General features: G+C 43.9%; 1 protein-coding gene across 1 annotated transcript in view; it reads left to right on the top strand.

Moving 5' to 3' along the window:
• Positions 1-8,533: 8,533 nt before the first annotated feature.
• TFCP2L1 (transcription factor CP2 like 1) overlaps positions 8,534-26,114 on the top strand; it is a 32,195-nt gene continuing 14,614 nt past the window's right edge. Inside the window, exons 1-2 of the mRNA XM_054380954.1 lie at positions 8,534-8,595; positions 12,745-12,896. Of these exons, the coding sequence (XP_054236929.1) occupies positions 8,534-8,595; positions 12,745-12,896 (214 nt within the window). The remainder of the gene's footprint in view (positions 8,596-12,744; positions 12,897-26,114) is intronic.

Genomic DNA, 26,114 nt, shown 5'->3' with positions numbered 1-26,114 from the left:
AGTCAGACCATATGTAGCTAACACAAGAATACCATGCTCCCTTTTCCAGTTTATCTTCTTGATTATGAATTTGTTGTGTGAATCATCTAATTAGAGCATTTCTGCAAGAAAAGCCTCATTTGATGGAAGAGTGCTTTGAAGCAAAGTCCAGCTATTACAGTAATAATACTCATTGTTTTCTCATATATTGAATTTTACAAGTCACAGTGTTTGTGAAGGACTAGTGGTCGTGTCAGCTGTAAACTGTGATTCTGCTAAGCTACAAAGACTTCTCTGAGGAACTACTGAAAGGCATTTTGACTACATAAAGGGTCTTAAAACGTTTCCCTTTCAAGGCATTCAAACTGTCCCTCAAGTGTTTAAGGGGAGATAAAAAGTCTCTGTAATGAATTTCTTCATGCTTTGTGCTGTCCTACAACAGATAAATATCGTTTGGTGGAGCATTTCAAGTCTTTCTACATGCTCAGCTGAGTCTAATTATTATCCTGGAATCGTTTAATGTTTGAGGAGTTTACATTGGAGACTATGCATCTGCTTATCACTGCTGCTTTGCCAGGTTCAAATTATAAAAGTGTCCTTTCTCCAGTGTTAAAAATAACCACATTTCAGATCGCTTTTACTTAGAAGTCTCAATGGGGCAAGAAGAGTGCATGCAGTAGAGCAGCACGTAGACCTTTTACCATGAGAAGCTACCAGGCTGTGGAAATCCTGTAAGTGCTTGGGCATCATCTGTGTGGAAGGGGACTGTGTGGCACAGTCAAACGTGTCAGAACTATAGGGTCCCTTACAGCTGGATTTCATAGGCTTGTAGAAATGTTGGTGGGAAGGGACCTCTGGATGTCTCTGATCTAACTTCCACCCCGAAACAGGGCTGGAGCCTACATTGGATTGAGGCAACCATGGCTCTGTCTGCTTGATTCTTGGATACCTTCAATGATGGAGATGCCACTGCCTATCTGGTAACCAGTTCCAGTGTTTCAGTCCTCTGGTAAAGAAGTTTTTCCCTGGTGTTCTATCTAACTCCCAAGTCATAGTTTGTGGCATTTTCCTTGATCATTGCTCCTGCAGTTTGGCTCTATCATCTTTTTCAACTGTGCCTGCATAATTTGTGGGTTGCTGTTATGTTCAGTCTTAACTTCATCATCAACAGACTCAGCAAGCTTGATGTCCTCAAACCCTTCTCACAGGAGAAGTGCTCTAGGCCCTGAGTATTTTAGCAGTCCAGCAGGTGCAGAATCTTGTCCAGCTTCTCCACCACCTTTTTTCAATGGGAAGCTCAAGCAGGTGCAATGTAACCAACATATAGCAGTAGGGATGATAACTTGCCTTGATCTCCTGTATTTTGAGGAGTGGTTTGCCTCATTTGTGGTGAGAGGGAACCAAGGAGGCCACAAAAATGATTCTGTGAAGAAAGTCTGAGAGTGTTGGGGTTGTTCATCATGGAGAAAAGATGGCTTTGGGAAGACCTTATTGCAACCTTTCAAATCTTGAAAAAACATCTGTAAGAAAGATGGAGCCAATCTTTCTTGCTGCCTGTTGTGACAGCACAAAGTGTAATGGTTTTAAATTAAAAGAGGAGAGATTTGGACTAGGGATAAGGAAGAAATGTTTTACAATGAGGGTGGTGAAACACTCGAACAGGTTGCCAGACAGGTGGTAGATGCCCCATCCCTGGAACCATTCAAGGTCATGTTGGATGGGGCTCTGAGCAGCCTGCTCTAGTTGAAAACATTTCTGCTTCCTGCAGGGAGGTTGGACTAGATGACTTCTAAAGATCCCTTCCAACTCATGCAATGGTTCTACTTAAGCTGGCTTTCCTGGTAACCCATAGGTCCTTCTCAGTAGGGCTGCTCTTCCACCAGATGGTTCCCAGCCTGAACTGGTTCTTGGGCTTATTCCAGCTTAGTGCAGTACTTCACATCTCTGTTAAACTTAGTGAGATTGTTGGTCTCACGTTTCCCAAGGTCTTGCTGGACTGAAGCATGGGTGCTTGGCATGCCAACTGCCCCACTTAATTTGGTGTGGTCTGCAAATCTGCAGAGGGTGTCTTCTGGCTCTTGTTCAAACTTTTCCCACTCCCTTTCCATGAGGAAGAAAGGATACAGCCTTGGTGTGTGGAATCTATGGACTAGGCATCTTCTGGCCTCTCTTCTTGGCAAAGCTGGTGTAAGCAGGTCCTGCTGCAGCCTGGCACCCTGCCTGTTCCATCCCTCTCTTTCCACTCGCTGGTTGTGCTGACACCAGTGTTCGAGGCAGGGTGGTAAACCAGGCTGGTGGGTGGATGTGGGATGCGTGCAGCCATCACAGATAGTTTTGTCCTGGGTACACTTGCAAAGCTTTCTCAGCGGAGCCGTGAGCAGAGCTGGGCGGTTTTCAGCCCTGGGTGATGATGCTTCACCTCTGGCAGATGCTCCCAGTAAAGCATGGGGTGATGATGGTCCCCCTTGCTCCACTACCCTGGGGTATGTGAGGATGTGATGCATTTATGCCGCTCCTGCCAGTACAGGTGAGGCTGCTGAGAGCAGGTAGGATGTGCAGTGACCACAGGCAGAAGGACCATAACTAACCCCCCAGATACATACTAGGCATAGTTGTCTCCAGAGTCAGTGTCTGCAGCTGGACGAAAAGTAAATGCTTTCTTTTTTGTTGTTGTTCCCTTCCCCCTTGCCCCGCAAGTCATGTGGTGCTTGCCTCCTTAGCACTGTTGGCTCCCGCGGCCGCTCTTGCCACAATGTAAACACAGCTACTGTGTGTGCTCCACTGGAGTGAACGCAGGTCCCCAGAACTGCAGCCTGTTGCTCACAATGAGGCAGCCAATGCCAGTAGATGTATAATGAGCATTTAAAAAGCTCGTAGTTTGTCATCCAATCATCGATCATCCTCATTGTGTAAATATTTTTTGTTTGTTTCCACAACAAAATTAATTTAGAAGAAATGTTCACCAGGAAGAAAAAGAAAATATTGATGCTGCTGATAAAATCAGGACAGTCAAAATGATTAATATGACATTAGGGAAAGCTCACAAATGAGGCTTAATTTCTGTGGCAAAAAGACCTCGTGGATTCATCAGTGTGCCTGGAAATTCAGTGGCAGTGGGAAATTTGATGGTGACCTCTGATAAGTGAGAAAATGGTGAGAGTTTTAATGAATGACTTGAATAAGAAAATAAATAAGCCAGTCTGTGCGGTATTCTTCTGGATATTTGTTTTGCTATTAAGTTCACTTAATGCGGCTCCCATTGTATCATGAGGTTTGTGTTGACAGCTCATCACAACACAGGAGCCATGCTGGCAGTCTGACTGTTGGGGAAGGGGATCCGTTGCCTTAGACACACAAGGTGTAACAAGGAGGTGACTTTAATAGAAAGCATTTGGAAGCCTTTGGCAAGGCAACGTCAGAGATCATAACGATAGAAAGGGTCCCAGTGAGCATCTATGTTTCCCTCTGTCAAACTGGCCACAGGATGTAAATTAATTCCTTTCTAGTCAATTTTTGTTTTTCCCCCAGGAGAAAAAAAAAATTAGTTTTATTTACATCTAGAAAATGAGGATGGGGAAAGGGGGCTTTAACCATAACCTCTGGGTTAACCACAAACTTGTGGTTGATTACTTTCCTTGCTAAATTATGCAGTCTGTTTTTAGTCTTGGTTTATTAATTTCCAGGGTTTATTTACTGGCTCTTGTATCTTTGCTGTAAGGTTTAGGAGCATTTGTTATGAAATGTTGATTTCCCATGTGAGTATTTATAGACTATGTTTCAGCCACCTGTTAATCTTCCTCTGTGTAAAAGCAAATAAGCTCCTTTTTTCTTTCACTATAAGACACATTTTAAAGACCACCTCCATTCTCAGTTCAGTGTCCTTGCTCTCCTGGTGGTGGGTGTAGCCCTGAACTGTTGGCCACCAGCTACTCTTCAAGGTGCAATGGGAACCCATCTAGACTCATTCCCATCTGAAATGTGGACCTGCATGAGATAGATGAGGAGCCCTCGGGGGACAGTGGGCTTCCCAAGACAGCCACTTGCCACTGGAAGCTGTCCCAAACCCTGTCAAAGGCAAAGCAATAATTTTCCATCTTTTAGAATAATAAGGGCTATATAACAGCTGCTCCTTTCTTCGTTTGGAACTTCACAGTTGATTAAAACCTTAAGTTTTCAATCCTTTTTAGTTTCTGGTGGCTTCAGCATTTCCCAGGGAAGGTAGAGCAAATTAACTGGTCACAGTACTTCCACTTTTCTTGGTGATCTTGCAGAGCACACTTATATATAGTTCCCCCAAGGATCCCCAAGCCAGAAGCTGGAAACCTGTGAGCACAGGGGCAACACGAAAGGCACTATATTGAATCTTCTTTTTGCTTAAAGCATATTCAGTGCTTGGGTGACCATACCAGCAAGTCTTCCCAAGTCTCTGCAGCTCATTTCAGATCCCTGCAGTTCATCCAGACAGGCTGTAAGTCCATGACCCATGGAGAGAGTTGGAATAATCCCTGAATAACCTTGACTAATGTCATGACGCATTATAGCAACTTTTGGAAGCTCTTCAATACAGTATAATTTTCAGCCTTGACTCTTTAACTAGGTTTATTTTGGGTTTCACAAACACAAAATTGCTTATCTGATGTAGAAGCTCCTGTTAGACTTCTCAGAAGCAATTTAGATATTTGTGGTGGAATTCATAAAGGTGTAGAAATGCTTTGTTTCCTTTGAGTTTGATGGAGTCAAATGCTTAATTACTTTCACTGATCTAAACTTTTATTTAGCCACCTCTGCAAAGTTAGAATGCTCCTGTGCTTCCATCCCTTTAGGCCCTAGACTAATGGAAATACCTTTTTTTTTTCTAGAGGAGAAAAGGAATGGAATATGTGAGTGTATCTCAACCACTTCAGTGCAAAGTCTAGTAGGGTTGGCCCTAAGTGCTGAGAAGCTGATCTAGACCTCTTGACTCTCCACCAAAACAGCTGAAGGACATGCAAGTTTTCCACTCAGTGCTTAGCTAAAGGGATTGTAATGACCAGTGAAGCAGCAGAACAAAGTTTTTGGGCAACAACAACTTAATCTGAAGGTGCAGATACTAATACTTGAAGGTTTTGGTTTTAGATTTTGTGTGTATGTGGGTTTTTTTTGTTTGTTTGTTTATAATCAAAAGGACTTACATACTTAAAAACATTGCTCTTCCTTATGCCAGCTTCGATTCACTGGCATGACACTTTTGTGCCCAGGCACATATGTCCACAGAAAAAAACACTTTTTTTTTTTTAAATACTCTTTCATACAAAAAGTATCCTGAGATACTTTCACAACATTACCTCAAGTAGAAAAATCATCAAGCAAAACAGTCAATCAACCCCTTTTTAATCATATGAGCAAAGTGTTTTGCTGTGACCATTGAACAAGAACCTAAAAGGAGCAATGAAGAGCAATCAGCACAGTGGAGGGAAAGAAATCAATTTCATCTGGGATGGAGAAGGAGAGCAGAGGGAGGTTTGAGTGACAAAGCTGCAGTGGAGAACACTTCTTCACTGAGGGGATATTCTGGGGAAACAGGAAGAGCAGATGCTGGGCAAACAAGGGAGCCCCAGGGGTGAGCAGAGGATGACTCGGTCTGTGTGGTGAGGTGGATTCTGAAGAGCAGATGCATTACAACATCAAATATCTGGTGTTGTGATGCAGACTTCCATGCCAGGGAAAGAGCAGGAGTTAGACTAGAAGAGGGTTGAGATTTCTTTCAGGAGAAGTAAACAAAGAGGTCCCTGGGAGGGACAGGAAGATGTAGAAGATGGAGCTGCTGGCAGACTCTCTGTAAAATTAATTAGCAAATTTCACCTTATTTTCTATATTCAGCAACAGGTCAGAGAGGAAATGAATAAGACTATTTTAAAGTAATTTTCCCTCCAAGATATTTACTTTCTAGAAACATAGTGGAGAAAATATTGACGTGCCAGCCTTGATTGGATCCTTTGTTTTGTATGGTGTGGTCATTTAAATTTTGTATGGTGTGATCATTGGTCTTCATATTTCTCCAGCTGGTGCAGCAAACTACTCACACTGTGGGAGAATATTTTCTGCTTAGAGAATTCCTTGGACATCTCAGCAAACTTGGTCTTGTTTCTGTGTCCAAGAGCAATATATAGACTTTGCTTAATCAAGGTCTGAGCAGCTGCTCAGTTGTGTGATCAGAGCTAAATATTTTTAGGAGTATAAAAAAGTGACAAGATAGCTCCAGACATTTTGCTTTGGAAGAAACAGGTTTTTGTCTAGCTGTGGAGTAACAGAGGAAAGAGAAACTACCCTAAAGGCACATTTATTTGTGCTGTTTCTCAGTCTGAAACGAACAGAAACAAGCCAATAATGTAAAGTAAATAATGCATCTTAAAAACTGTAAGACACATCGTACCTCTGTGAAGCTACTTACCCTTCAGGTTAACTTGTTCTTCACCTCATAACACTGCCAATGCCCTATAGTTATATTGCATCTGACTCTCTCGGGCTCAGCCTAATGATGATTTATAGGTGTGATGACAGTATCAATATTCTACCATCATAACAGGATAATAAAAATTTCACCTCATAGTGAAATGCTGCTATCTTGGCTGTAAAATATGGCAGTAAATAATATTTGCCAACAGCTACCGTGAGTAAGCTGCCTTTTTCTCAGCTGAAATTTGACCAGGAAGCTTGTGGGTTGGAAGTCTTCTCCTGCAAGACTGATTTGGAAGACTTTTAAAGACTCAGAGTAATTAAGATTCTGTTTCCATTTCTGGTGGTGGATGGACGACAGGACATAATCAAATGGGGAACCCCCTCTACTCTTTTGTTCCCCCTCCCCAAACTACCAAACATGAGAAGGATTGATGGAACAGAAAGATGCCCTGAGAGCAGAGGGTTTAGGAAAATAATGGATATGGGCAGCCTTGTAGATGTGAGTCAGGTCTGCAATTTGAAACAGACTTCTCCTTATCAAGTAGGGGAGTTGGCTTAGAAAGACAGAGGATTTCTGATGGATTAGGGGTGAATCTAGTGCATGACATTATCCTCTTGTTCCTAAACATCCTTTGATAAAACTACGTAGTCCCACTCTCTCCCCTGGAAAATAGGAAAATACCCCTGATGACATAATGTTCACATTAATGTGAAGCACAGGTGGGCATAAGAGACTGGCAGCATGGAGTTAAAGCAATCAGCTGTCTTTCAATGAAAAACTTAGAGACTTATGGGAATGCGAGCAGTGATTTCACATTCATCTCACTGATACCAACCAGAGCTGCCAGGACACCTCCATCACTTGATGTGAGTAGGCTTGCTTTTAAAAATCCATGGACAATTTGGAGGATGAATGGCAATTCCCAGCAGAGCCAGTTCACAGCCAGGGGGACCCCATGCCCTGGGGAACTTGTGCTGTCACCTGGGCATAAGATGCTGGGGCCACACTGGGGGTGCAAGCTGCCCACACTTCCCACAGCTATGTTCACAGAAATGCAGAATCATAGAACAGTTTGGGTTGGAAGGGACCTTTAAAAGTTATCCAGTTCCAACACCCCTGCAGCGAGCAGGGACATCTTCAATTAGAGCAAGTTGCTCAGAGCCCTGTTCAGAACGACCTTCAGTGTTCCCAGGGATGGTGCTTCTACCACCTCCCTGGGCAACCTGTGCCAGTGTTTCACCACGTTTAATGTAAAGTATTTTTTCTATTATATTTAGTATAAATATGGTCTGTTTTAGTTTTAAACCAATGCCTCTTGTTCCTGCCTCAACAGGCCTTGCTAAAAAATCTGTCCCCATCTTTATTATAGGCCACTTTTACTGAAAAGCTGCTGTATCTCCCTGGAGCCTTCTCTTCACCAGGCTGAATATCCCCAACTCTTTCAGTCTTTCTTCAAAGGAGAGATGCTCCAGCCCTCAGATAATTTTTGTGGTGTCCTCCGGACCTGCTCCAACACAGGCTTACATCCTTCTTGTGTTGAGCACCCCAGAGCTGGACACAGTACCCCAGGTGAGGTCTCATGACAGCAGGGTGGCAGATCACGTCTCCGCCACGCTGCTTTTGATGCAGCCCAGGGTATGATTGGCCTCCTGGGCTGCCAGCACACTTCGACGGCTCATGTCCAGCTTTTTGTCCACCTGCACACTCAAGGCTTCCTCTACAGGGCTACTCTCAGCGTGTTCCCCGTGTCCACCCTTGCTGACTCCACCGCTCCCGGGGCGAGCCCACCTCCCGCCCCTCCGTGCTCCCCTCGGGGGACGCTTCACTCCGCCCCTGGGCTGCCCCGACTCGTGCGCACCGGGCGGGCCGAGAGTGGCACCGGGGCGGGCCAGGGGAGGGCTCGATCGGCTCCAGCGCCCCAGCCCGGCCAACCCGCGGCCGCCGGGGCTGGGCCATAAAAGCGCCGGGAGCCGCTGGGGCCGCGGCTCCGCTTGGCCGCAGCCGTGACCGGCGCGCGTCGGGGTGGGCAGCCCGGCTGGCCCCTTCCTGTCGCCCGGCCTCCCCCAGCCCCGGACAGCGCCGGGCCATCTCCCTGTCCTGCCCACTGCCCCCAAGATGCTGTTTTGGCACACGCAGCCGGAACACTACAACCAGCACTCGACCGGCAGCTACCTGCGGTGAGTCCCCGGGCAGCGGGAAGTCTCCGAGGGAGCCAGGCGCCCTCGGCACTGATGTTAAGGGAAGAGGTTGTCCTCCGATCTCCAGCTGCCCGCTCGCCGGGCTGCCCCGGGCATACCCGCCAGCGGTACCCCGAGGAGCCATCGCGTCGCCCGGTGCTAGCGCTGCGGGCTCTTTCTGAGAGAGTGGGCTCTTTTTATTTCTTTTTTTTTTTTTTTTGGTCTTTCTTCTTTCCCCTCCGCTCGGCGCCAAGTCAGGTAGCTCTCTGCAGTTTTTGCTTTACCGCTTTTGCCGGCTTTCCTCTCATCAATGGCTCAGGTAGCGCAGCTCAACGGTAGACGATGCCACAGTTGCAAAGTTCTGTCGAAAGTATGTGGAAAGCGTCTGTTGGCAAACTAAGAGAGGCGTCCAGTTTTCTCAGGATGAAGTTTCTTTCTCTTCTTTTTGGGACGATGGGTAAAAAGCTCAGATTTTCACTTTCTGAACTTGTCTAAACCAGCTTTTTCCTGCCTCTACACAGTTGCGTTTAATTAAATGCGCCTAATTTTAAGCACAAGGGCTGCTAAACAATAGTCCGTAACATGTGTAGCACAAAACCGTATTTCCTCCCTCCAAAAGACAACAAAGCAGACAAATTTGGGAGTTTCCTTTCTGCTGGGTGCTTATAAATATTTTTAAATTTCCCCCCCATCTATGTAAAGCTGAGCTTTCAGCTGGTGTCAATTGCTGCTGGTCCTCCTTGGCTGAAGTGGGACTTTGCTGAGTTGCAGCAGTTGAGAACCTGGCTGTGGTACAAGTGCCTTCAAAACGTACCCCCAAATTACCATGTTGAGAGAACACTGAGTTTGTTTGGCTAAGCACTTCAAACACAGATAATGTTTCTTTTTGCAAAGAGATAGAGCTCTTCCTACCCTCTGTCAGTGTATTTGCAAATGGATTTTTGTTTTACTGAATAATAATTTGTCGCTGAGATTTTTGCTTTCTGACAGCTTCTCCACTTCTTTGTGCAATGTTCTTCACCTTCTCACTCCATCCTAGTGAGTGTGTTTTAACAGCGTGTATGTGGCAAAAGTTTTGTTCTCTCCTGCTTTGTGTTTACAAGCCTGATTAGTTTAGGACAGTGAGAATCGTAGTAGCACAGGAGCATCAGCATTGATCCTTGTGTGTGCTGTCTCTGCATTAAGGAGCATTTATGTTGCTCAGGCTACTGCTTTAACTCCATGGATTTGTAACATGAGTGCTACAAGATCATAAGTCTGGGCCAGGCTTGAGCCCACAATTCAAATTCCTTTTAACTGGCCAGGAAACACATTAGTTTATTTTTGCTGGCTTGGTGCTACCAAGGCAGGGGATAAATGATACCCGATCTGGCAGGAAAATTTCCAGTATGAAGGTGACCTGTGGAAAGTTTAGGAACAAACTTCAGGTTTAGTGAGTATCTGCAGTTGTGACTGTGGTGTTTCTCATCTGCAACTAAAAGCCCTAAACCGGATTTTATGGCAGTAATGGCCTCAGGTGTTGCAAGGAAGGTCAATTGAATAACAGCCTTTTTTTGTTTGTAGGGACCTGAGTTCTGGCCAATTCACTCTCTGTGGGAATTTGTCAAGACACGCGTTTCTAGAGGGGCAATTTTCTGCTGAGTTGTGCCTTTCTGAAGGCTCTCATGTTCACTTGTAGTGACTCTGCAGACAGAGCTGAAATAGTGCAGTCCTTGAGGTTGCTGTAGGAAAAGTTTGTATCAATTATATTTTGGAGGGATCAAAGGCTTTGTGTGTATCTGAGACATCCATGTAAATTCTGCCATGCCTCTGTGGTATTTGTGGTTGTAGCAAGACAATGCTACAGAAAATTTCTTGTAACTCTTTAAAATTCATTTTTACCCAGTATGTATTCTACTCTTTGTTCTGACAGCTGACTGAACACTCAGATAACTTTATCCCTTCCAAGGTAAGTGGGCTAAGTGTTGGTTAAGATCCAAACTTTAGCATAAAGGTAGAATCTGGGGCAGCTTCAAGGGTTTTCCCCTCTATTTTTTTAAGGATGGGACTGGTGGTAAAAGCCCGCTTTTTCTATAACTTGATTTGCAACTCTCGAGTGAAGAGAGTCAAACAAATACTGTGATGACTTATACCTGTAGTTTAGAAAAGCTTTTAAGCCTTCATCCAAAAGCTTAAGTTCCAAAAGCTTTAGTAAGGTGAAATGTTTTACAAGAGCTTAATCCAAAGTAAAGGATACCACTGGCTATTAGATTAAATGCTATAGGAATAAAAATGTGATTGACTTGTGTGGTTTTGTCAGTGCTTTAATGTGGCAAAGCTTTCCAGAAGGCAAATAATAGATTCCTCCATGATTACAGTCTTTAGTGACCAGACTGCTGTTCTGGCAAGCTGAGGGGTGTTAAGAACCTGAAATATGATATTTGAATTTTGACTTCCCCTTGCCTAAATTTCTCAACTGTTTCAGTTGAATAAGGGTGAGGAATTTTTACACTTGTTAAACCTGGACCAGATTTTGTGCACTGTTTCTGCAGAAGTGCAGAAGCTTTCAGGCTTCAGAGTTTTAGAGCTGCTCTCATCTGTAGAGCAGCATGCATTCTGACAGCGTTGTGCAGAGTGGCCTAAAGAGCAAATGCTGGCATCCGGCTGCTCGAGATGACTCTGTGGAGTGGTGTCAGATCCTGTGTGTGTGGAGCAATGCTATCTATTTCAGACATCTACTGCAGGCATTTCTGCCACTTCATTACTGTAGTAAATCATCATCACTAAGGGGAAAACCAAACCCCTCTCTATGGCTGCAGTGAGGCAAGATCTGTGATTATGTCAGTAATGCTAGTAAGCAAATGGGGCCGATTGCCTTCAAGTTGGTGATAACATAGAGGTAGGGTTGGAGGGGAGAATGGAAGATGGGTGTTTCTTTTCTCCTGTCTCTATCTGAAATGGCACAGTTTGCACTCTGGCTGTATTTTGCCATAGATATGGGTACCTGTGTTTGAACCAGGCTCTTCAGCATAACTGCTGTGAACTGCACATGACCTGGGTAGCCTTTGAGGTTGTGGGTGCTACAAGTGAATGCATGGTGGATGATTAACTGAACAAAATTCTTAATGCCCTTTGCATAGGGAACTTGCCTGTACATGCTGGCATGTCCCTGAGCAGTTATTCTTGAAGCTTTTTTTGTATGGGATCACTGAAAGTTGCAGAACCACAGCCTCTCTAATGGACGTCTTGAGTCTTCACACATCTGGAGGAAATGGAGGAGGGGAAAAAAAATTACTTAGTCTCCTGAACTGACTCTGTTCAAAATAATCCTTCTAATTTGGAAGGATATTAATGTCTGAAGTAGGTGGACACAGTGATCAAAAGTGTTAGCAACATAGGAAAGGCTACTGAGGTTCTTCAGTACCAGACATGCTGAGAAAAGGATGCTTTTCCTGACATCTCATTTTGTACTAATCATTCTGTTGTGTTCTCAGCCTTGCTAATACCTGTTCTGCTTGGGGATTAGTGGGGTATGCAGTAAGTCTGACTCTGAACCAGTAGGCAGATCATCATGAACCTCTTGTAAAGGAGCAAGAACTGGGACTGTGTGCAGGTCCTAGCGAATCTGCTCCTGAGCACCTCTGTGTGCATTTATGAAGGTAGCCCAATGCTGGTGAGAGCTATGCAATTCCTTGGGACCAAGCTTATTAGAGTATAAGGATGTGTTATGAGTCAGTCCAGCAATTCATGCCATCGTGTACCTGAAGGTCTCCTTTTTACACTGTTGCTGTCTGCTCTTCACCCTTGGCTGCTTGTAGACATTTTACTAGTCTGATATATGAAGAATCTTTTTGTGATTTTTTTTTTCTTTTTCTCATCAGGAAGACTGCTTAACTGTAAAAGTAAATTTGATCTATGTTTTAAAAATATAAAGTATCAGAAATACTCTATTTTTCTAATGCTGTGTTTTTTTTTTTCCTCTGACATCTTAGAGGGAAAAATTGCCTTATTACATTATGCAGGCCAAATTCCTTCTTTTATTAGCCATCGTAACACGTGTTTCTCCAGAGATCATCTCCATTATTTCAGAACATGAGATTCAAGTGGAGACTGAGGCAGGATATTCTGTAAAGTGTTTTTCACTAAATATATGTGAATTGTGTGTTGCAGAGATGTCCTTGCACTGCCAATCTTCAAGCAGGAAGAACCGCAGCTGTCTCCTGAGAATGATGCCAAACTGCCACCCTTTCAGTATGTCCTTTGCACAGCCACATCACCTGCTGTGAAACTGCACGAAGAAACCCTGACCTACCTCAACCAAGGTAGGGTTTTTGCTACACTGAAGGAGGGCATATTTCCTGGGAACAACTCATGAGAGAGATTTAATCCCATACTGGTGCCTTACTGGGAGGGTATTGGGATGGGAAAAAAAGGAACAGAGATGGGAAGGAGGATGGAGGAAGGGAGGAATATTTGAGGTTTCATGGTTTTATACCAGTTTGTCAACTGTTATAATGAAGTGCTAGTAATTTACCTGTTAACTTAAAACAACATAAACAGTTAGTTCCCTGTGGCCAGGTAATAGCTTGATCTCAGACAACTTAAGCTGCAGCCTCCTACCTTCATCTTAAAAGGCCAGAATAATTAAGCAGCAAACACTGCATTGGGGAGGGCTCTGAACTTTGCAGGTTGCAAGTGCTGCTGGAGACCATTGTTAGGGGAAGAATTAGCAGGTATCCAAAGGGCTCCTTGGTGATCTGGGCAGGGTGTGACATTGCTCCCACTAGCTGGGTAATGTGGCTCTGCTGAATGCAGTGCTCTGCTTCAGTGCACCAAGGTGCTCTATAACTGATCTCATAGGCTAGTTTTTGATCCTGCATAAACAAGCACTGTGTAGTGTTTTTAGGCTTTTTTTCTCTTGGGCAGAATTCGTGCAGACACATCAGTGGTAGGAGTTTGGCTGCCACTTTGCAGCACCTCCTGTGCATGGCACCCAGGGGGATCAGATCTTTCCAGGCATAGGTTATGCTGAAACTTTCTACGCTTATTTTCTGTCACATGAACAAGGGCACTAGCCTAGCAACAAGCTGAAGGCTGTCTGCCCTGATACTCAGATCCTCTCCTGCTTCAGGACACTGCCCCAGATCTTTAAGCTTTTGCATTGAACATAAAGTTCACTCAGGTGCCTCTCTGCCTAGGTTTCTCTGTGTTGTACAAAGCAGACCCCTGACCTCCCCTCTACTCTGATCTCAGGGCTTGGTTGGTTGCTGTATCTGTTGCTAGGTGGTAGAAATATCAGCCAGGTGCTGCAGGCTCGACCCATGGAGGCAGATGTTTTTTGTCACACAAGATGACACAATGTTGTCCTCCAGGATCGAAAGATGCTTGATGTTTGTGACTATGTCTTTCCAATTTATCCATCTAAATACAGCAGACCTCAGGAGATGATACAGACATATCAAGGGAGAGATGGAGATGTGTCACACTTCCTTCCTGTTTCTGAGTAAAAGATTTGTGTTCTGAAGAGCAGTTGATAACCAAGTATTTTAGCATACATGAAGCAGTGCCTGGCTTTTTACCCTGGTAGGGCCAAAGTTAGACAACTCTGTACACAGTGCCATGAGTTTTAAAAGACCTGTGTGACTAGAACAATCTGTTTCCCTAGGCAAAATAAGACTGTTAGTGCCTTTGCAAATAGACTGTGTTGTGTTAGGCTTTCGCCTGCTTAGTATCAGAAGGAGTTGTCTTCTGCTTCCCCCTGATGCAGTACTGACCTGTTTCCTTGGTAGACCTCCCGTTCTTGGGTATCTTCTGCACCAGTCTTTCATCCCTCAAGGGGAAAGATGGGATGTGTCCTTGCAGAATATACCCTGGGGAGCATGAGGCTGGACAGGCCTGGAGGAACAAAGCAGGGGTGAGGCTGGCAGGAGCTGTGCAGAAGGGTGGAGTTGGGATGAGCTGGTGGGAAGGAGTGAGCACTCCTTGGCTTGCCACAACGCATGGAAACAGCACCTTTTCCTAGAGGGCCTTTGGGGTGATTAGTGGTAAAAGGTGGTGGTGCATTACCTGACAGTTGAATGGCTCACTGCTTTCTGTTCCTCTTGGCAGGAGCTTTGTATCTGCCTACCACCTGCTCGGGGGCATCCTCACTTCATTTATTTAAGCTCTCAAGCAATTTGTCTTCCTCCTTTCACTGAGATGATCTGGGTTTCTTGGAAAAACTTTTGACATTCAATGCTGTCTGTATGTAGGCTGATTTATTTGTGTCTTTTTTTGTATTTTTTTTTCTTGAGATCTTACAGTGTGCCTACTTTTCAAAAAGCCATTCTGCTCCACTTCATCAGGTTGCTTCAGTGTCCATACCATTGGCTGCACTCTTGCTCCCAGTATCGACCCTTTCCAGTAGCAAGGGCAGGCTTTAACTGCAAATTCATCTGAGACGTGGTCTACCTTGATATCAAGTCATCTAGACCAAAATCCCTTGCCTGTGATAGTTAGGAAAGACAGACACACTCCCATGTGGGTATGAGCTGCTGTGAGAAGCTTGTGTGGTCACTGAAGGTAACTACAGATAAGGGGAGAAGAGGATACTCAACACCTTTCAGCCAACTGTGGTCAGAGCTGAGGAGTCTTATTTCTGTTGGTGGGATATCAATGAGGACATTTCTTGGGATTAAAAAGAGCTGACCCTTTTTTTGCACTTCCAGGACAAAGAATCAATTTGAATTTGCAGGTAGCCACCTGTTTCACTTAGAGATTTTTGCTTAGGAACTTCTACATAAAAAGGTATTTAGTCTTTTTTTTGGTGACATCTGTGTCAATAGCATGTTCCTCATGCACTGAATTTCTGGAATAAAAAAATAGGTGTATCTGTTCAAAAGCAAAAATTGAAGTGCTTGAGTGTTCATTTCAGCAACACTTCTCTAGGAACCACTTTTGATTCTTCAGCTATATAGTTTCCCAGCAGGTACCTGCTGTGTAGGTATTTTTCCATCCCCTCTCCAAAACCAGAGGGTGCTGCAACTCTTTACTTTGACCTGCTCTACACAAGCCAGGGAATCCCACCCAGGTGCTGCCACACTGATGTCCATTGATGATCTGCCCAAACTAGGTGCAAGTTGAAGGCTTTGACAAAATTAATCCCATTAATGGAATTAAGTTGTATGAGCCTAAGGAGGTGTGTGAAGGGTACCTTGAAGCAACCCAGATCTCTGCAGCCCGCAGTCAAGCCATGGCAAAAGAGCTAACTGACTGCAGAGCACTGTGACCCAGGGGCAGTGCCATAGCAATCTCATGAAGAAGCAGTTCAGATCATTGCCTACACCTTGTCCCTTTGTTTACAGTCAGTGCAAGGTGATATCTCTTGCACCTTACCCTCCTGTGCTTATCCTGGTCTGGCCAAACACTATTACATAAAGCTTCCCTTCTTCCTTGTATGCTTGAGTTTTGTGATGGATTACTTTAGCAAATGGGTAACTTTGTAAAGGGATGTCCCTCCACCCTATCCATGCTGGTGAGTGTCAGTCATAGCTGGCTTCTGGTAAGGCAGATATAAACACACAGAGGCTGTCCCAGCTCCAACAATGCAAAACACATCCAATGTGGTCAGTTATCCAGATCGTAAGGACTGGGCTTGGTGTTTTCTGCTTCCTGAATGACTATTGCCCTCAATGTCCAAATGTTCTTTCCTGAATTGAGCTCTTGACCACTCAGTAACTGATCTTTTGTCTCCCTGCAACAGCTCTACTGCCTGTCTGAAACATTTATACTCCACGCATGACTGGTACAATGGTGATTGGTGAGTCGACCAGCTCAGGAGATAGTCCATGTGCAGAACTGGATAAAAGAAAGAACAAAGCTATGGAGTGGGGATAGGTGGAAGAACTGTACAGCAAATTAAAGGCCAAGTTGCATAGTAGAGATAGAAGAAGAAGGAGTGGAGAGATTGAGGTGAGATTTGAAAGGGTTTAATACGGAGTAGGAAGAAGGGCTGTCCAGGGATTCTGATGTACAAACAGGAGTGGGGTGGGAGAGGGCTCCAGGCTTGTGGAGCATAATTTCTCATGAGCCTTGTTTTTCGCTGGATAGGTCTAGAGAGGAGGTCCCGTGGCATTGAGGAGGAAGATCTTTGGCCTGGGCTCTCCACAAGGATGAAGGAGGAAGTTGGCTGGACTCATTAGTTTGAGAGCAGTGTTTTCAGCAAGCACAGAGGAAGCATATGTGTGGGTGCATAAGGGTGTAAAGGTAGCTGTTGTGTGAAGTTGACCTGGGGATGTTTGGCTGTGGCAGGCTTTCAAGTTTGTCTGCTTGTGTTTGAAACTGAGTGCTCGCTGGCTGCAGCTCTAGAACCAGCCTGCAAGTGAAGTAACTAGAATCAAATCCTTAGCTTGGTTTCCAAAGACTGACTCATTACCCTTGTCTTTCCCGATTTCTTCCCCCTGCTGCCTTCCCACATTCCTTGGGAAACTGGAGCCAGAGCCCTGCTATCCCAAACCAAACGTGATCTCAGTTTGCTAATCCTTGGGGCAGTTACTACGTTAACAGATCTTTACTGGACCTCAGGAGGATTAGTCATTTGGTGAGACCAAGCATAGACTCATTAGTATGGTGTCTTTATACCCCTCCACCTTCAGCCCATGGAACTGATAAAAGTGATGTCCTCACACTGGGAGCTGCTGCTGGCATTGCTCCTTTGGTCAGGGATTGCATCTGTCAACAGGGCTACGCCGTCCAGAAGACTGCAGTGCAAACATCGCCCTAACGTTTTTGGAGCTTGCCTCTCTTTTAGCACTATTTCACTGTCTCTTGTGGATAGGGATTTTCAGACAAACAATCAACCAGCAACCATATTACAAACCACTGCTTTAGCAAGAGGGATTGATGCAGTTGCATATTCCATGGTCTGCAGTCATATGGGGTGTGGTTTGACCATGACTGGTTGAAACTAGTTTCAAACATGGACAGAAATGGGAGCAATGAAGGTGGCTCCAGAAACTGCACCAGGAGGAATGCAGAAGAAACAGGCACTGTATAGTAGATCTGAATGCTAATAAGTGTGAGGAAGTAAAATCACTCCTTTAGAAAACAAAACAAAAGGCCAAAAAACATAAAAACCTGAAAGTCATTGCCCAAGGGAATCAGCCTGTAGTGCCAGAACCACATGTGGACTGTGAGCTATTCAAGTCATGATTTTGTTTCATGACCAGCATGGGGTTGGCTCGGAGCCTCAGGTCTAAGTTACTCCAAAGAGCGGGTGGATAAGGTTGGTTGCAGAGGGTCACTGAGAGCAGGCTGTGTGACAAATCCCACCCTGTCCCCCAGTGGTACTTCAGAGTAGCTGGCCGTCACCTGCCTGTAAAGTTTCCCTGGGCTCTGTTCATCTCTCCAGATCTGTGGTATGTGATTTGTGGTTCTTGGCCATGTGAGGATTTTAGCATACAGCTGGTTAGGGTTAGGAAGGCTTTGCTTTACAGTGCCTTCCAGGAGTCATCTTTATTGCCAGTCCTAGACAGTTCAGAAAACAAACAAGCCAAAAACCCAAACCATAAGAGAAAACCACTAACATCTGAGAAGACCTACGATGATGCTGTGAGCAGTGCTGTAGAAATACAGAAGTAGCAGATGCCTCATGAAGCTATAGATGGACATGGTTCCAGTCTGGGCCACACCTAAATGAAAGCCCCAAATTTTGGGTGCAAAAGCATGTATCTGTGTTTAAAACATGTGCATAAACTGGTACCATTTTAACTATCCTGTGTTTAGGGTCTTCTGGCTACTGTCCTGTCACAACTTACTGCAGACATGGTCTGGTTGCTCCTCCCGAGAAAGGTGTAGAAAGCACTGGGCAAGGAACAGCTGAAGGGGACATCTAGAAACTGATTGCTTGCCTTAGAAGGGAAAAGAGAATATTTGCCTCCCTTAAATTCTAAAGTTCAAATTCAGTTGTCTATACCCAGAGAGCCCAGTTTTAAACACTGAGATTTACAGTAAATGAAAAAAGCTGTTTTGTATTGACGTTAACTCCTACGTAATTGAATTTTTATGGGGTCACAACTGTCTGAATGTTTGTAGTTTTCCTGGAACAATTCTTTATTTGCCTAAATGAAGTGTAGAGAAGGCTGAGTGACCAGCTCTGCCTGGGTGTGCTTCTGGTTAATTATAGCTCTGTTTGTGGGGATATTTTTGCTTTGTCCCATGCTATGAACTGCCTCTTTTCCTAAGAATCACTGCTATTGCTGACCAGGCCCTGGGTGTTTCAAGGAGATCTGCTGCTGGTGGCCTTTCCTATGTGAACATGCCTCCATCCTTGCCTGTGATCACAAGCACAACACTGGCTTTGTGTCACCAAGGTTGTGAATATCAGATACTCTGTGGTGACTCCCCACCTATGCATCTGGAGTCCCTCAACCCTTTTTCACTCTATTCCTGGACCTGGTTGGCTTAAAAAGTGGCTAACAAAGCTGGTTTGTTTTTGCTCTGTCTGAGACTGGCTACTGGTGTTTTTGGTTCTTGTGGTGCACCTCTTCATCTTTGTAGAAGGAATTTCTCTCCTGCCTAACTTTGAAGACAGCTCTGAGTAGGTTCTGGTGTCTCAGCTGAAGCCATTAATTGTGCTAGCAGCAATTTCCCCATATGTTTGGCAGCTCTGTCTTCACTTGGCAGCCCAGGATAAACAACCCTCTCTCCAAACCACACTGTCCCGAAGCTCACTATGAATCTTGCTTCAGATGACAGGGCACCTCAGCATAAGAAGAGCATCTGACTTCTGTTGTCCTTAGGAAGCTACAATCTCAGTTGTCTATTAACCAAGAGGCTGTTTTCTATACTTTTTGTGATCCTTTCTTCTGTTGCTAACATCTGGATGAAATTCAACTGGGCTTGTGAACTTACTGGATTGTAGCCTGTGCACAACTCCTACTGGAAGCCCCTGGACAACATTTTGTTCTCCTACTTCCATAAATCTTCAATATCTCTGAAGGAAGGAAGTGCTCAGAAGTTCTTTTGAGTGTAGTGAGAAATAAGATTTATTTCTTTGTTGTTATAGTCCTTGCCACTTTTTTGCTTTCCTCCGTTATCCATAACTACTTTGAGATTCCTGTGATTATTTTGGTAGTGAAATTTTTGTCTGTGATTTTACAGCATTTAATGTTTGTGTCAATGTACCTGATCAATCTGAGATGTGGAAATCTTCCAATTACCTTTCTCTAATTTGCATTGTCCTGAAAGATCCCATTTTAGGCAGCAATAAGAAACTTGAGAAATACTGTGTTTTGACATGTTTATATCTGTTTTGGTAGAAGTAATATATTTCTTTTTCTAAAGAGGCTTAAAAAACATAAAATTTCCCCCTCCCCCCTCTTTTGCTTCCTATCTAGCATTTATTATGTTTTCCTGAAACTACACAGCAAGTACTTAAGCAGTGAGATTCCTCCTGTGCTAGCTTGGTGCAATATTTCTGACTGGTGTCAGTCTGTGTTGGTGAGAAATTTGCCAGTCCTATCATCTCCCCTGCTCTCTGGTAGGCACTGACTGAATAGCCATCTACAGGTTTGGGCTTTGCTTTCTCCCAGTTTTTTACTGTAGAAACATGGTGAAGGAAACAACTTACCTGAGGGCATCTGAGGGAGATGATAGGTGGAGTCAGGAGTCATACTCAGTTCTTTTGCATCCCTCCTCAGCACCCTCACCCAGGACCATTCTTCTTGGTTATCTGAAACTCAAGTAAATATTACACACAAAGCTACTCTTACAGAGCTATAAAACTTGTTGTCCAAATTGACTTAGAACAGGCTCAAACCAGAAAAAGCCTGTATTTTTTACTTACACAGAGGGGGCTGAAGTTTTCTGAGCTGGACAGATGTGACTAAGATAGTCCTGGGCGTTTCAAACACATGCTAGAGAGGTGGAAATACAGGAAGAAATTATTTTCACAGGGCAGATTATTTTTGTTTTTAAACTTTCTACCAGAAGTCCACAGTTTCTTCACTGATTAATTCATATTAAAAATCAAAGTTTATACCATGGCTTAGATTAGGTGGGGTCCAACCAAGTGGATGAGGTCTGTGCAAGAGAAGCCTGAGTGCACACATTGAACTCAACTGGGAGTGTTTCTGTGTTTATTAGCTGTTTTTGTGTCCTTGATTCAAAGTTAGAATCTAGTCTTGCAGGAATTAAGTGTGCATCCCTCTCTTTTGAGTGGAAACCACTGCAAAGGAGGAGTGTTTTTGTTAGTGCCTGTTAGCTATGAAGTGTCACCACTGTAAAATAGACTATCTTCAAAAGTCTGAGAAGAGTAGGGCTCAGCCAAATGTTCATATAGTTACTGAGCACTAATTTTCTGCCAGCAAGCTTGGCTTTGAGGCATGTGTTTGGCTTTCCCACAAGAAAGAGATACGGGAAGAGGAAGAAGGGGACAAAGAAACCCCCTCGAGTTGGGAGCAGATTTTATAAAAGGAGGAAAAACATAGGAAGAGACATGATGACAGTGAAGCTCTATGATGTGGCAGTAGAATTTGTAGTTGAATTGGTCTGCTGTGTTCTTGTAGTCTTGCTGCCCTGCTGGTAGTGGCAAGTAGGGCAGGTATCCTCAATGTTGGACTCGGATGGGTACTGAACACAGTGGAGCTAAGGCAGCTTTGCTTCCAAGGGAAACACATAGGAGGCAGGTGAAGAGCAAGACTGTCAATATTAAAGCAAGGCATGTGTAAATCATAGTTCTTATTGCCATAGTAGAAACAAGTTTGGAAGGAAACCACACAAAAGAGGAGTTTGTGAGCATTGGTCATGACTGGGAAGCTTGATGTGGATATAATATAGTCACTGAATATAAAAAATTGGAAAGATGTGGCCACGTGAGAGCTGGCTGCATTCACCCTGCTCTATCTCTGTGTGCTTATAACTGGATGCTGTGTTGAAGATAAAACATGGGGTAAGATGGGCCTGCAGACTCAACGTGACTCTTGTGTTACTTTTGCATTTCCTGGCCCACAGTTGGTCCTCCTTTGCAGTATTTCCATGGTCCTAGCAGAGTGGGAACTTTCAGGGTGGCCTATTGTGTGGCTTGTGAATTCACAATATCCACTGGATAAACATCTCCTACAGCATCTTGTCAAACGAGGCTGCAGTAAGCAACTGCAGAATACCCACTGCCATTTGTGGCCTGAGGAGGGTGGATTCTGCCCTTCTTTTCTTGTCCTGCATAGTATCTGTGCATGGGACACTTAAGCAAGTCTTATGCTAAGTTTAATTTTTGCTTTTGTCTGGCTGAAAAGGTGTGGGCAATCAAGCATACAGGTTCAGATGCCAGGTCTGTCACTTGCTGGTTTACCCTGGGGGTTCATTAATCTTTCTTGTCAGAAAAATCTCTGTGTGTGCCTGATGCCCTAAATAGTTGCATTTGGCTGCTTCAAAGGTGATCCTCCTCCCTGCTGGATGTGCTTGGGTCTGGGGGGGAAGAATGCTTTCTTTTTTTTTTTTTTTTTCCTTTCTCCTCTCTCTCCTTCTGTTTGCTGCATTTGACTGTCAGCATTCCTTTGCCTTTATCTGTGCGCTATTTAGGATGTCCATATAAAGTTGCTAAATGGAATTTTTATTGGCCAGCTTGGCTTAATAATCAAACAGTTTCCAGGCTGGTTCTGTCTAGTGCTGTGTGGATCCATTATGAGAAAGAGGATGCACAGTGGGGTGGTTTTTTGTTTGTTTGTTTGTTTTGTTTTTTCTTTCTACAGACTTTTGCTGGAGATACTTAGTCTAAGGTTAGGGTTCAATTAGTCACTGGAAAGGCAAGCAGACTACTTGGCTAGATTAAGGCCTGAGTCATACTGGTCTGGAACATCAGCATGCTAATTGGGAATTAGTGTATTGTATCTGTGTATTGTGAAAAAAAAAAAAAAAACAACAACCCAAAATGTGTAGTGCAAGTGGCCCTTGACATCTAACACTGAAACTGAAAAACAGCAAGCAGGTTAGTGTGGTTGTGGAGCAAATAATCTCTCAACAAAATGTAACTTTGAGCTTGAAACCATTATAATCTTTTATAATCAGAAATTGCATAAAATTTCTGATGACTGACTACATTCCAGTAATAGAAATCGATCAAGCTGTTATGGTCTGTGCCTTTTGAGCCTGTTAAAGTGTACCTGCATTGAGCTAAATTATTTTTCACCCACAGCAAATTGTTGACTTTCGGTTCTTTTGTCCCCACAGTAAGTGGTCATGCCTACATTTAATGTCTGTTAATTACCAAAGACAATGAAAGTTTAAAAAGTAAACAGTACATAAATCCTCCTTAAGATAGATGCAATTGCTTTATGAATCACCAAGAAGGAGCTCTCTGAACCTGGGTGGTTACTACTTTGCTGGATACTACTCTTGTTTGTAAAGCTCAAACTCTAGTCTAGGAGGAGGCTGCATACATTTGCTGTTGCTCAGGGAATGTCTGTTCAAAATACAAATTTCAGTGTATCATCACCCACCCAGATTTTTACTGGTGCCTCTGACGGTTTCAGTGAGGCTGGGAGACAAATTGCATCTCAGGAATTTGCTGTGGTTTTCAAAATATTTATTGCTGTTCTCTGCCTGAGGTAGGGAAGAAGGATTGTGGCAAACTCTGTGTGAGGGGAGTGCTGGGTCATGCAGGCAGGCAGGCAGGAGACTGCACCTCATCTAGGCTGGCGATGCACTTGCAAAATGTTGTCTTCATTTCAGGTAGTGACAGAGATGCCTTAGGTGCTCTTGGATGCCTGTGGCCAATATTACCACACGACCAAAGACCAGGCTGGTCACCAGCTTTGAAGCTCTCCTGACCCATGTTGCCTGTGGTGTGGTTCAGCTACGGCCAGCGTTGACAGTATGGAAAGAAAAGGGTTTCATCAAGTTGCTGGCCTAAAGGCTGAATTTAAGACTAATTTTCAGCAATGTTTTAAATGCCATGATGGTGAAGGGGGACTGCTTTAAAACTGCCACTGTTGCTCTCCATTGCCACAGATATTTTCTTCAGGCTCTTCCTTCCATCTGATCCCAGTGGATGTTAAACCCTTGTCAGCTGAGGGCTCGATGTTGCCTTGGTCAAAGTCAGACCATTCAATCAAATCATTGCAAAGCCTCAGCACTGGTCCACTCTACCCGTGTCTCCAGCTTCACCACCAAGCATTGACTTGGAAAGATGTAGCCTAGCCAATATTAATTTGTATTTCCATTTGAGGCAGATGGAAAAGCTCAGTCTAGGGGTGCTCTCTATATTTCAGCTGTATTTTATAGGCTTAGCTAGTTGCAGCCTGTCTTGGGAACTGGGAATACAGTTTTAGTCACACTTACAGCCACATTTCTTTACCTGATAGCCACCTGAGTAACAATCATCTACTTCTGATTAGCTTTAGAAGAAAATTGTCAGCCTGTGCTAGCTGGTGAGTCAGTGGTGCAGAGTTCATAGATGATCTGTGTACCACGGTCTTGAGTGACTTCTTTGCCCTCTATGATGCAAGGGGGAATTCAGCTCTCTCAAGCTTAAGTCACTATTATTTTCCAGCATCCAAGTACTGATTCTCTAGGGCTTTCCCCCCCACCCCCTGCAGCAGTTACAGTTGCAGAACTGAGATTACAATTCATGATTTCAGGAGTTTTGCTGGTACTGATGGCGAAAAACAGGGTAAACAAGAGTTAGAAGGTGATTTTTAGAAGAAAAAATACAATCCAAGCAGTTTGGTGATATAAAAGTACAGGTATCTGAATGCTGTCCATGCTATATAAACAAATTAGGGATACCATTAGCCACAAAGCAATGAATTTGCTGGAATAAGTTGTAGGGAGGAGTTTTTCAAATTCAGTACCAAACCAGTTAAAGGAATTGTGAGGATCTGGGACCAAATTCTCAGATTTCCACAGAGAGGGAAATAAGCTGCGTGTTTTCTGAAGCTTGACTGGGAGCAGTTTTATTTTGATAACAGCTCTGTGTAGTAACTGGAGTGAAACATTCAGAGGTCAAGGAGAAAGCAGTTAGCATAAAATGCCATTTTGACTGAGATTTTTCATGGTGTAAACCAAGTTCCAGGGCTTACATCAGATGACCTATATATCTTTCATCAAAACCTTTTATTTCCTCTTTGGCTTTCCATTTAATATTAACTCTATCTCCACTATAGTTTCTTTTTTTAACAGTGGGCAGAATCTGTTTCTAAGTCTATCCAAGCTGAATTGCTGCTGTCAGGAGATGTGTGGTGCTCCTTGTCTGTCAGGCTGCAGTATTGTTCCTATCCTATGCAAGTTGTTGGAAGATGCATGCTGCAGAATGTTTGAATGCTTGATGCTGGTTTGAAAGGGCCATAGCCAATGCCCATTATTTTCTTTTGTCTCATTGGAACTACAAATAATCAAATCAGGCTGACCAAAAAGTACAGTATATCAGTTCACAAAGGTGTCCTAAATCCCTGGTCGTTTCTGAGATACTTGAATGGCTGACAGTGCTTCTGGGTTTACCATTGCCTTCCTCTGTATCACAGCTCATGCCACTGAATTTCTCTGTCCTTTTTACCCTATCTGAATATAGTCATAGACGTATTTTACTCTCTCCCAAATTAATTTTTGTTAATGATTACGTAGCCTCATATTTGCATGGGAGTGAACTGCAAGTGCAAGGGATGCCTGACTGTGTAAATTTGTTTGAGGCAATGAACTGTATCACTCTGCAGCTGGTGAAATCTATCCCTGAACTGAGGCACTGAGCAGCCAAATACTTCATACAACATAGACACTTACAACATATACACAGGTACTAGTACAATAGATATGGCACTTAGGGATCTGGTTTAGTGGTGGACTTGGTAGTGCTGAGTTAACAGCCGGACTTGGATGATCTTAAGGGTCTTTTCCAACCTAAACAGTTCTGCATCCTATGAGAGAAAACCAGTTGTGTGAACCTGAGCCTGATCTTTTTTATCCTGATGCAACAGTATCAGTTATGTGGGGACAGAGGCACCTTTCTAAAAACTGCCAAGTGAACCGGGTTGACATGTATCAGTGGGAACTTAGAAGGTCTGGTGAGTGAAAGTTGGAAGACCTCAATTTCAGGACTTTTGCTGTCTAGCAGTCTTCAAAGGAAGGTCATTTGTCAGAGATGGGTTAAGATCTGTGCATGTCTCCAGTGCTTAGTTTGGTACTTCGCATGACTTACTCTCCCCATGCCCTAAGCTACTTGCTGGATTCAGGGGTCATTTCCTGTTTGCAGAACTCCTGTTGACATCAGTAGGAGTGTTGTGCAAACATTTGGGGTTTCAATATGGCCTCTTTTGTCAATTTTTTTTTTTTTTAATTCCCCCCTCCTCCCTGCCAGCCAGCTGAATAAGCACACTGATCCCTGTGCTCTAGCGAGATGGTCTGTGCTCATGAGGGCAACTGGAAGAGCTGGGATTCCCAGAAGAGAATCTGCCTGAAACATGGTGCCCTTCTGACACATCTGCTGTCATAATTCTTCTATATCTAGATCCAGGAATGTAGCATTTTTTTATCTCTGCTGGTAGCAACTGCTTAGAGGGAGATCTATCTGC

This window comes from Indicator indicator, chromosome 5 (genome assembly GCF_027791375.1).
Source record: "Indicator indicator isolate 239-I01 chromosome 5, UM_Iind_1.1, whole genome shotgun sequence".
NCBI classification, from domain to species: domain Eukaryota; kingdom Metazoa; phylum Chordata; class Aves; order Piciformes; family Indicatoridae; genus Indicator; species Indicator indicator.
The sequence above is the reverse complement of the archived record's forward strand: the minus strand, read 5'-3'. Positions and strand labels throughout refer to the sequence as shown.